The 11,745-nt window shown below is 35.3% G+C and overlaps 2 protein-coding genes across 2 annotated transcripts; both read left to right on the plus strand.

The window, feature by feature from the left end:
• Positions 1-479: 479 nt before the first annotated feature.
• LOC105800548 (uncharacterized) lies at positions 480-5,601 on the plus strand. Its single transcript, XM_012631749.2, has 14 exons — positions 480-670; positions 779-866; positions 965-1,069; positions 1,298-1,395; positions 1,512-1,595; positions 1,713-1,849; positions 2,015-2,087; positions 2,183-2,228; positions 2,339-2,448; positions 2,742-2,849; positions 2,933-2,983; positions 3,548-3,609; positions 3,986-4,298; positions 4,543-5,601. The coding sequence occupies exons 1-14, from the start codon at positions 605-607 to the stop codon at positions 5,314-5,316; spliced, it is 2,115 nt and encodes a 704-aa protein (XP_012487203.1). The 5' UTR covers positions 480-604; the 3' UTR covers positions 5,317-5,601.
• Positions 5,602-6,255: 654 nt separating this feature from the next.
• On the plus strand, positions 6,256-7,881 carry LOC105800558 (phosphoserine aminotransferase 2, chloroplastic). Its single transcript, XM_012631760.2, has one exon. The coding sequence runs from the start codon at positions 6,371-6,373 to the stop codon at positions 7,631-7,633; it is 1,263 nt and encodes a 420-aa protein (XP_012487214.1). The 5' UTR covers positions 6,256-6,370; the 3' UTR covers positions 7,634-7,881.
• The last annotated feature ends 3,864 nt before the right edge of the window (positions 7,882-11,745 follow it).

The raw sequence follows: 11,745 nt of genomic DNA on the forward strand, positions 1-11,745 counted from the left end.
AGGTTTTGTAAATGTTGAGGGCCAAATTTATTGAGTTTTTTAGAATTAGAACTAAAATGAAAAATTTCATAAACATTGAGGGCTAAATTTATTGAATTTTTATATTTAGGATCAAATTAATAGAATGTGTAAAATTAGAGAGATAATTTTATTACTAGACTAATAAAAGGCCCACATCAGCTAGAGTAACTAATATATTTAATTTTGAAAAGTTTAGTGACTAAATAAAAATATTAATAGTTGAGTGACCAAAATAGAATGAAAGGAATAGTTAGGTGACTATTTTTACAGTTTCCCCTTTCTATAAGAAGTCTTTTAAGTTAATTTAGTAGGTATAGGCCCAATCCAGGGAGGGCTTTAACAAAGTTATTAATAGCAGAAGAATACCTTATGAGCAGAGTCCATGGGGCCTCAGCCCAAAGACGTTTCTCAAACCTATTAAGTACGAACAAATATGGGCTGCTAACTGCGAAAGCACAAGCTGAGAACTCTCCTTTGTCCTTAATCGGGTTCTTCAACAATCAAACAGCCGGCTGGGCAGCAGGGAGCAGACCAGCAAACAAGCCACAAAGCATTATCATAACATGACCTAATTCAGATATTCATGGCGATTTTTGTGAGAGCCAAAAGTTTCCTCTCTTCTTCTCTCAGATCCTTGACTCGTTCTCAGGTCTCCACATGCTTTTATTTTTCTTTTTGTTTCTTTGTCTTTGTGGCAATTCGTCGAATATCTTTCCCACAAAAACCAAGTCTTACTTGCTGTTTGTTTTTGGCTTAGAGGTGCAACCACACACTTGGTGAAAGAGGTTTGCAAGCTGAATTGTATTCTGGAATGGCTCCAGCCCCTAATCCCGCTCTTCGTCCAAGTATCACTCTTTATCTAATTTAACCTTCTGTTCCGCATTTCTTTTTTTCGATCATTTTCTTGGAATTGAACCCTCGATTCTTGTTAAAAATAATGTAGTTGACACTTCAAAATGGAAGAAGATTCAAGCGAGCAAGGTCGGGATATCTCTTTCTATGATTTCGTTTCCATCCTGGATTGTATTGAAAATACTACATAAAGGAGGTAATCATCTTTTACATTACCCTTTTTTTTTTTGTTAACAAATTTACCTATTTCTAAATTGCTTCCTATTTCCAAAGCATCGTTAGTATAGGTTCTTTAAGCTAAAAAATGCCTGTGAATCTTTCAACTAAGTTTGTTTTGCTCCTCTAGTTTACTCATTCAATTTTGTACCGAAAGCAACGCTACTTTATTTTTCCCTGTAGTTATATTTTTCTTTACATATTTCAGGTTTTGAGGCCTATTTAGTTGGGGGCTGTGTTAGAGATTTACTACTAAATAGAACACCTAAAGATTTTGATGTGATTACCACTGCAAATCTTAAACAGGTTTGGTCACAGTGTTCTCAATATTCTTCTCATTCCATTTTCTTTAGTTAGAATTAATAGGATAATGTGGGTTGATATAAAATGTTTTCTATTGCCTTTGTAATATCTTGCTACAGATAAGAAAGAAATTTCATCGAGCTGAGATTATTGGAAAGAGATTTCCAATATGCAGGGTGCATATAAAAGGTTCCATAATTGAGGTCATTTTCTTGGTTTATTACTATGGGTAACTTTTTATGTAATTTCTTCTGGATTAGAATTGCCTCAGTAGTGAGAAATTTCTTAATATGCAGTATTTATTTTGTATGTTCTAATAGGTTTCAAGTTTTGAGACAGTTGCAAGACATGACGCAGACAAAGAAAAAGCTTTATCCTCTTTAATACCAAAGATATGTGATGAAAAAGACTTAATCCGCTGGAGAAATAGCAGGAATCGGGACTTCACTATTAATAGGTATTAGTTCTCATGTATGTTTATTTTTTATGTTTATTCCATGGAACAAGCTACTATAGCCTATGTATTAGCTTGTCAAAATTCCACTCTCCCATCTTCTCCATGATTAGCCTTGATTTTGATGCCATGTAATTCATAATGATATTGTTTGAATTTTGGGTGTAGCTTATTTTTTGACCCTTTTACGTGTAATATTTATGATTACAATGGTGGAATGTCAGACCTGAAGTCATTAAAGGTGATTCTCCACCTCTGCTGATGACAATTTTATGTGTTTTCATAACCTGAACTAATATTTACCCTCCGACTCTTCTGTTTGGTGCATTGACTCAGCTACGGACGTTAATCCCTGCTCATGCGTCATTTCAAGAGGACTGTGGTAGGTTATTTTAGCTTTCTTGATTGCAATCTTGTATAAGATATTTGGATGGAATGACTGCTGGCATTATGAGACATTAATGGAAAATTTCTGCCATTTTTCTTACCCAGCAAGAATTCTCCGGGGCTTAAGAATTGCAGCTCGTCTATGCTTGTCATTTTCAAAGGATACTGAGAGGGCAATGTACGATCTTTCAGCCTCCATTGGGGGATTAGATAAGGTAGTTCAGAAATATCAGTTGAGAACTTTCCTGCTGCCTAGATAGTCTCTCTTCTGTTACTCGCTCTTGCTATGTCTCTCTCTCCATCTGTGACTTGAGTCTTTTCTTGCCTCCGTTCTTGTACCATCCTCATTTTCTCTTGGTAAACCTCAGCTAGGCACAAAGAACCAATCATACTGTGGCTAATTTACAACCTTTTGCCTTTGGTTACTTTTCTATTTTGGTGTACAATTAAGGTGATGTTATCAATATTTACCTTATACTTGGCATAATAATGTCCTTCATTTTTCCAGTTCAGGTTAATGCTGGAAGTGAACTACATGCTGTCATATGGAGCTGCTGTGCAATCCATCTGCTTGCTGCAGAGATTTAACCTACTGAATATTTTACTTCCATTTCAGGTTCACTCATTTTAGCTTATAGTTGTAAATAATTTATGAATTTAGTCATTACAGAGGGTAGCTGAGACTTATTTGCTTTGCAGGCAGCATACATTAGTCAACACAGAGCTACCAAGAATTCCATGATGCTGATGGTGAGCTTGTTTCATATTCTGTATTTCTAACATTGTTGGTGAAGAAGTAATATTTGTAGCATGAAGGGATTTATGAAAATTTTATTAGCTATGCAATTCAAGTTAATTTTATCAAGACTGTTTTCTTACTTCAGGACAACATAATTACTCAATGTTAAAAGTATTTGGAATTCAAAGGGGTTTAGAGATATTAATTCACTCTCTTGATAATTAGTGTATACTGATAGGTGTCTTGAAAGTTAAAGGTTTATCTCATAGAAAGATCAATCTGAATGTTTTTTGAGTTATGATAACAGTTTTGTAGTTGTTTATTATCTGCAAAATATAATAGCTATGAATATGATGCTTAGCTGGTTAGGTATGCTTAGCATGAAAATTTGATGTAGTTTTGACATAATTTTGTGAAAATTTTCAAAATAAATTTCCAGTCAAAATGACATTTCAAAGAAGTGAGGTGCTTTCCACTGGCTTGTATTCCTATTAATGTTAATAAGGTCTTTAAAGCACAAAAATTTAGGCTTGATGTTTTGACCTCCTGAATCTGTCTTTTGTCTTTTTCTTCAGAAATTGTTCTTCAATTTGGATAAGTTGGTTTCTTGTGATCATCCTGCCGATAGCAGTCTATGGTGAGTACTTGTCTCTCGCTTTGTTTTTCTTCTCAAGCATAGAATATCATAAGACTTAAGCTTTATTGTTATCATTATCAAGAAAAACTTGGCTATTGTAAAGAGCAGTTAGACTTTCCTTTTAGTTTACTAGAAAGTTTGGCAAATCTCTTTTTAAACCTCTCTGCAGATTGGGCTGACAATATTATTGCTGAGAAGAATGAGCATATATGTCTGGAAATTATTTTGCACTGCGTATGATGGTTCATATTAAGAGGAATTATCATAATATATAAATTCAAGTACCTGGTTGGTGGTATCAAGTGGATTTACATCTTATTATGCATTTCAGTATCTGTGATATGCCTACTGATCATTTTTTTCCTGCATAGAACAGGGTTGGATTGTTGATGTTTCATCTGGCATTGGTAAACAACCCTCAAGACGCTCTTGTTATCTGGACCTTTGCTTCTGTTCTATATCATGGAAACTGGAAGGAAGGTGTTGAATTTGCAAGAGAATATACTAAACTGCAAGTTAAATTTGTTCCTGAAATCTCAGAATTTTCAGAAACTAAATCAGATGAAGACCTTGCCAAAGAAGTTGCTCAGTTTGCATCTCTGGTGCAAGATTCTGTAGGGGTCTTAACAGAGACTAGCAATCTATTTGAATCAATGTCCAGATATCCATTTTCTGCTTGCTCTGGTTTGGTAAGTGCCTGTGACATCTACTCCATTTGAATTTTTTAGCGTTTCTTATCAGAGAGAGGTGTCTATGTTTTCCATACTGTAGGTAAATTAACCTGCCATCAGAAGTGCCCCTATGTCTTACCTTGATTTGCTTGAGAATGGACTGTTTTGGTTTCTTACTAAAAAAATATTGGCATTGTTCTGGTACATGAACGTATATGTGTATGTATCTTTTGTTAGTAAATAGGTTTTATCCTTTTTTCAGGTATTTGTACCAAAGATCACTGCAAAGAATACTGCTAAATTGTTTGACCTGATGGTAGAAGATATTAGATCTTTCATAAATGGAAGAGGGAGAATGAGCCCTGAGATAAATTTCCACTTGCTTGGGATAGGGGATCCATGTGAGACAAGATTTGTGCTTGGCAAAATTATTTTAGAAACAATGAAGGCTGGTCCCCGTGGAGATGCGACAGAGATAGGCAATGATGAGAAAGACCTCCAACCAAAGGCGACTGAGGAAATTTTGTCCAATAATGAAATTCCAGGGAAGAAGGTTAAAAAATATGCCCCATCAGCATTTATTCCTGATGGCAACAGAGGGATGTTGAAGAAGCAAAAATTGGTTGACGATGATACTGCTACAAAGAACCAGGAAATGGTTACTAAAGATGAGCTCAACGACTTGGCTGAGAAGCACCAGGAGTTTGGGAAGACATGCAAATTATCTGAAAATAAGACAAACTCGATGCAAGGGAAAATATCAGAGAAGGAAGAGAAAAGCAAGAAGGATAAGGAAAAGAAATCTAGGAAGCATACGAAGGTAGTAGAGAAGTCGAAACATCATATTGCACTACATACAGTAAGCAAGAAGCAGCAAAGGGTAGTTAGGGAATTAAATTTGAGGGAGGAGGATGAGATGGATAATTTGGAAAAAGTGTTGTGGAAGGAGGAGGTGAAGGAAAGAACAGAAGAACATAAAGGAAGAGCAGGAAAGGAGAGAAACGGTGTAAGTTCACTTTCTAGTCTCTTCAGGTGACACATTCTCTTTTCCAACAGCACAAGTCGTGTACCAAAGTTGTGATAAAAGTGATAGATAGAGGAGAGGTTGGTAATTGGATATGGTGGGATTACAAATTTCTTAACAAAAATTTGACAGTTTAGTGGTTAATGTGCTTTATATCAATTAAACATTAGCGTGTTTTGTATTGTTAACGTTCTTTCTATTCTGATGATGAATATTACTCGACCCAATTCCAAACTGTTGTTCTTGGTTTCATTCAGTCGCAGTGAATAATAAATGGGTTGTGTTAGAATTAGAATATTTCACTGCTAGTACCTCATTATTTTTATGACCATATATGTGTGTTAAATTGAATTTTGTACGGAATTTCTTATTTTTAGGGTCAAGATCTCATTTTATTATTATGATTTATGATTTGTGTCGTCTTTTTTAAATCTTTTCTAATTTTCATTTCATTTCATCTGTGAAAAGAATTCCTTTTTCTTCTTTTGTAATTCCCACTTAGTTTGGGTCTGGCATGAACCAGGTGCGTGCACTTTTGCAAGCTGCCCCTACCCTAGCGTCGCAATGTATGTCTTGTTGCCTAAGTCCCTTTAAAATTACACTAATTCAAAATATGCAGCCGTCGCTCACGACACTATGAAGAAAAGAAGCTCCATTCCTTTTATTTTATTAGAATTAGTAATTTTACTATTTCAATGACGCTTTCCCATTTCTGTTTATTATGCATTTAGCAAAATACGACAAAAAAAAGGGAAATAAAAATAATACTGCAACAACTCCCAAAGAGGCCAAGACAAAATTGAACTCCTGAGAAAATCCTAAAACGACGACGTTGTGTTTGTCGACTTCTCACCAACCCTGAGAGAGTGAGAAAGCAAGTAGGCAACAGCCGCGAGGCACCTGTCCATTTCCTTTGCAGTCCCTTGGAAGTGATGGAGCCCATCGAAAAATATCAAACACTTCCATTATAAAACACTCCCTTTTGCTTTTACTTCTTCCCACCAAACAAACTCCCATCCCTCAACCCCTACATTTTACTACGCTCTCTGAAATCTTAGTTACATCCATGGCGGCAACATCGCTAAATGCCCCTAACGCTCCTCTCCTTCAAAAGACCCATCAAACTCATGTCTTTCTCAAACCCATCTCCACCATTCCTTGTCAAACCTCTGCCAAGCGCTTCTCCATCTCTTGTTCCGCAACTACCCAAGATCGCCTCTCCGTCCAATCCCAATCTCAAGATCGGGTCTTTAACTTCGCCGCCGGTCCCGCCACCTTACCCGAGAACGTCCTCCTCAAAGCCCAATCCGAGCTTTACAACTGGCACGGATCTGGCATGAGCGTTATGGAAATGAGCCACCGTGGTAAGGATTTCCGTTCTATTATCGAAAAAGCCGAGACCCATCTCCGTTCCCTTCTCAACATCCCTGAAAACTACGCCGTTTTGTTCCTCCAAGGTGGAGCCACCACCCAGTTCGCTGCTGTCCCTTTGAATCTCTGTGCCCCAGGTGACTCCGTTGATTATCTTGTTACTGGATCTTGGGGAGACAAGGCTTTCAAAGAAGCTAAGAAATACTGCAACCCCAAAGTCATTTGGAGTGGGAAATCGGAGAACTACGTCAGGGTTCCCTCGTTCGATGGTTTAGAACTGAACCCGAATGGCAAGTATTTGCATATATGCGCCAATGAGACCATTTACGGGGTTGAGTTCAAGGACTACCCAGTTCCCCGCAATCCAAATGGGGTTCTTGTTGCTGATATGTCTTCCAATTTTTGTTCCAAACCTGTTGATGTAACCAAGTTTGGGTTGATTTATGCTGGTGCGCAGAAGAATGTGGGGCCATCCGGGGTTTGCATCGTGATCGTGAGGAAGGATCTTCTAGGAAATGCACAAGAGATTACCCCTGTAATGCTTGATTACAAGATCCACGCCGACAACAACTCTTTGTACAACACACCTCCATGTTATGGGATTTATATGTGCGGGCTGGTGTTTGAAGACCTTTTGAAGCAGGGAGGACTGGAAGAGGTTGAGAAGAAGAACCAAAAGAAAGCTGGTATATTGTACAATGCCATCGATGAAAGCAAAGGATTCTACAGGTGCCCTGTTGAGAAATCTGTAAGGTCGCTGATGAATGTTCCATTCACATTGGAGAAGTCAGAGTTGGAGGCTGAGTTTTTAAAGGAAGCCGAGAAGGAGAAGATGGTGCAGCTCAAGGGACATAGGTCGGTGGGAGGCATGCGAGCTTCCATTTATAATGCTATGCCTTTGGCTGGAGTTGAGAAGTTGGTTGCTTTCATGAAGGATTTCCAGGCAAAGCATGCTTGATTCACGTCTCTTCCTATATAAAGTGCGGTTGTTCTCTTCTGTTTGTGTTCACTCTTTTATGTTTTTGCTATGGTTTTATGTCGGGTAGGTTTTAGATACTATTGGTGATAAATCTGAAAGTTCCAAACAGGGGAAGTTAAGCAAGATTTTTGTAATAGACATGATTTGCTAGTTTCATTTCCTATTCTGATTCTTAAGTGCACAATATTAATTAATTCTAATAAAGGTCGCTTGAATTTTGGTGTTTATTGTTTTCTATTACTAATTGCACCCACATTGCTTGAATTCAAGTTTACATGTAAAACTGTCAATTTCACTGTTGCAGTAGGTTGCATTCTCCTCGACTAAAACTGAGAAATAGTTTGGACCTTGACACAAAGAATCAATAAGAAACTCTTGCTTAGGGCATTAGATGCAAATAGGAGCAACCCCAGAGGAAAACTTGGGGAGATCCAACAACCGTCAACAGTAACTAATGCTTGGATTACATCTGCAGAAAGTGGTGTCAATAAAGAGAGGGATGGATCTTGGGAGAACATCGGTCCAAGGTGCAGTAGGCTTGTTGCACTTAAGAATCTGTGGCTGCGGATATAAAGGTTCAATGATGCCACAAAGTATGAGATTCTTCAGTAAGTTACTAAGTTACGAGTACGAGTAAACACTTGCATTCTTTCATCTTAATAAAGGGACTGAAATAAAAGGATTTTGCTGTGTGCTATATATATATATATATATATATATATATATTATATTAGCAGATTATCATGGTATTTGTCTAATATCATGGGATATATACTGTAGTATATTAACAAATTATAAGCCAAAAAAAATCAAGCATTAAACAGTGAATAGAAATAACCTCTTTAGGACTAACCTGAAGGGTATGCATCATAGTTGAAGGGTATAAAGCAGATCAACTCAATCAACTCATGCTTGCGTGATTGTGAAAGTTTGTACTTGTTTCAAGGAGCTCTAGTGTAACTGTTTGATTAACTTCACTAAGCATGGTCCCAAGGTAAACCCTTTCCTGATTAAATATGTTGCATTATTTTTCTTGATATAAATTAAACATTGATAGCATGAAGAAAAATATGTTTGTAGTTTATAATGTTGGTTGGTAACAATATTAAATTATTTAAAAAGTCAAGTTTTAGATATCTAATTATAACCATTGGTGATTAATTGTGTTGTAAGGACAACTTTTATATGTAAAGTGGTGTTATAATGACGTAATTGTTTTTGGTATAGAAGAAAAAAAACTAGCCAATTTATACCTCATTTGCCTCGACAAGGCATCGTCGTCTCTCATCAGCCTGCAGTAGCCCCATTGCCCGTGTTGGTGGTGATTGGTGCAGTTGCATTCCCTTTCCCTTACCTCTTGCTGGTGCTGCCATACAATTCGCTACTGTATTCCCTTCTCTGTATACATACTGAACTCTCATCTCCCAACTCCGTTCAAGTAGCTCCCTTAATGCTCGGACCGCCTCATGATGCACATCCTGACCAGTACCATTAAGCAACTGCACAACGGCAGCATTATTCACTTCCAACACTCTTAGGAATACCAAGATCCCATGCAAGCAACAAGCCATCAAATGCACCCCACAGTTCTGCCTCTATCATTTAACATCCTCCAATCCCTTGGAAAAGCCACTATCCATCGTCCTTGACTGTCTTGGATAACACCTCTCGCTGTTGCAACATTAGTCTCGCTACATACCGTGCCATCAGTATTTACCTTCCACCATCCCTTTGGCAGTCCCTTCCACCTATTGCCGTTCGATCAATCTTTTAGCTACTACCTAAACCTACATGCGCAACATCAAATATGCAATATATAATAATAATAATAATAATAATAATAATAATAATAATAATAATAATAATAAAGAACACAAGAATAATAGAGAAGAGATAAATATGAGAATAGGGGGGATTTCTATTGCATTTTATTCTTCTTCTACACATCACAAGTAGTATACTCTTAAATAAATAAATAAATAAATAAATATATATATATATATATATAGGAAGATTAGACACCACATTTTCTAATACATAAATAAGAAAAAGCAGTTACAAGGAGATGAAAGGTGAAATGTTATTATAATAATCATCCACTTAATAGCATTCATGACACGCCTCTTTGTATATCCATTGTATGAAAGAAATGTTTCATTAAAAACTTTACTAGGAAAAACCTTGTAGGACAAAAACTTAGTGAATAAAAAGAGTACACAACTATAATACGATAACATGTTTCCTCATTAAAAATTTTACTAGGAAATCCCAATGAGACAAAACCTAGTTAAGAGAAAAAGAGTACAATATGTATTTACTCCTCTCATGAAAACATCACATAATATATTATATTCTATGTATTCAATATTGAATACTAACTTTTCAAATGACCATTTGAATGTATTTGCTAAGCATTTATATCATCATTCTTTTGAAAGTTATGAATGAACAATTTCTAGAAACTTTATATGTTTCTAGCATTTTAAATTCAAGGATTTTAATATAAACTTTACTATATAGTGATTCATATAACGAGTTGTTACAACAACTATTAAACGTATGTTAAATCTTTGTTAGTTTAATAATATACCTAAAGAGTATTATATCTTTTCATGATCAATGCTAGGATTTAGCGAAAAATTTCATATTTTTATTGTTTTTGCAAAACTATTTCATTTATACCCTTGCTAGCTTTATACAATTAAGTATTTGGACTATTCAATATGTATATTTCTCAATAGCTTTATTCAAGATCCTCTTTTTATTTCATTATTTCAATAATATTTCATACAAAATCATTGTCGACCACTTTTATTATCAGTTCCATATTTTCTCGAATGGATATAACTTATCGAGATCTCTTTATTTTTACTATTTTAATCTTCAGTTTCAGGTATCTGAATGTCTTATGGAGGTTTAGTTTTTAGTTATGTCTTGAGTCTCTTTTGGAGCGCTCACCTCCACTATATGACCATATAGATTTATTATTATTATTATTATTACTATTATTATGAGAATTTTCATATTTGGAACCGATCAATATATCATGCTTTAGGCATGCATTACTTTCATTTGTTCTAACTAATTTATCCTACTAGGACTTTAATTCAAATTTAAAACATTAGTGGTATATAACACTTGGTTATTCTCATCAAGTTAGTAAATATATCTGCGCTTAACTTGTAATAAAGTGAGTTATCCTTTTTTTGGAAATTTTAGTTCAAAATTACTCTCTATGAGGATCTAGATAATGATAACTCATTATAAGCAATGATTTTATCTAGTTATTAGTTTTCTTTCCTAATGTTGTGAAAACTATTAAATCAAAATAGTAACCACAATATCATGTCATAATTGAATTTTCAATTCATTCAGGACATATAATAATACAAGGAGACTCATAATTAATATATATTCTCAACTTTCTTTAAATACTTATTTTGTGCATTGTTATAGATCAACTTTAACATATGCTACACAATCAAAAATTCTAAAATAGGTAGTATTTTGCTCCTGACCAAAAGTCAATAATAATGGGAAGTATTTACATTAAATTATTGGCATGATGCGTAAAAGTGTCTATTAATGTAAAATATTATATCCTTATGCATATACGCAAAAATTTTCGTTCTCAAAAGATATTGTCACATCCCAAAAATCGGGTTAGTAAAAATTGAGTTAGTGAAATCAAGAGTGGTCACGTTTTAATTTTTAATTTAAGATTGTGAAAATGTTGCAAAGTGATTAATTTGTTTTAGTGGTTAAGAGTGTTGCTTGTGTTTGTAAGGTTTTGGGTTCGAATCTCTTCATTTGAAAATTTTGCTACTTTTGTCCCTATCTTTAACTCTAAACATCTGACTTAAATTTAATTCCTACACAAGTATTGATAAGAAAGAGTCTATTAGTTTAATGCTAAGGCTTCACATTACCCTTTGGTTCTGTGTTTGAATCCTAGTGTGTGCACAATGAAATTATTTTTATTATTTTTGGTCAATGCTGCCCATGTGGAGGAAGTTGAGTGGAATTCAAGGGGAAAAAAATTGATAAGGAGTGTGGGGAAGTGGATAGTTGTTTTTAATTAATTAATTAAT

Source organism: Gossypium raimondii, chromosome 7, assembly GCF_025698545.1.
Source record: "Gossypium raimondii isolate GPD5lz chromosome 7, ASM2569854v1, whole genome shotgun sequence".
In the NCBI taxonomy this organism is placed as follows: Eukaryota; Viridiplantae; Streptophyta; class Magnoliopsida; order Malvales; family Malvaceae; genus Gossypium; species Gossypium raimondii.

What these genes read in the sequence shown, in the direction of transcription:
- LOC105800558 (XM_012631760.2), top strand. Translation starts at nt 6,371, where the DNA reads ATGGCGGCAACATCGCTAAATGCCCCTAACGCTCCTCTCCTTCAAAAG.
- LOC105800548 (XM_012631749.2), top strand. Translation starts at nt 605, where the DNA reads ATGGCGATTTTTGTGAGAGCCAAAAGTTTCCTCTCTTCTTCTCTCAGA. An exon ending in CGGGACTTCACTATTAATAG is followed by an intron (nt 1,850 to 2,014) that starts GTATTAGTTCTC and finishes TTTTGGGTGTAG; the next exon opens with CTTATTTTTTGACCCTTTTA. An exon ending in CAGACCTGAAGTCATTAAAG is followed by an intron (nt 2,088 to 2,182) that starts GTGATTCTCCAC and finishes GCATTGACTCAG; the next exon opens with CTACGGACGTTAATCCCTGC.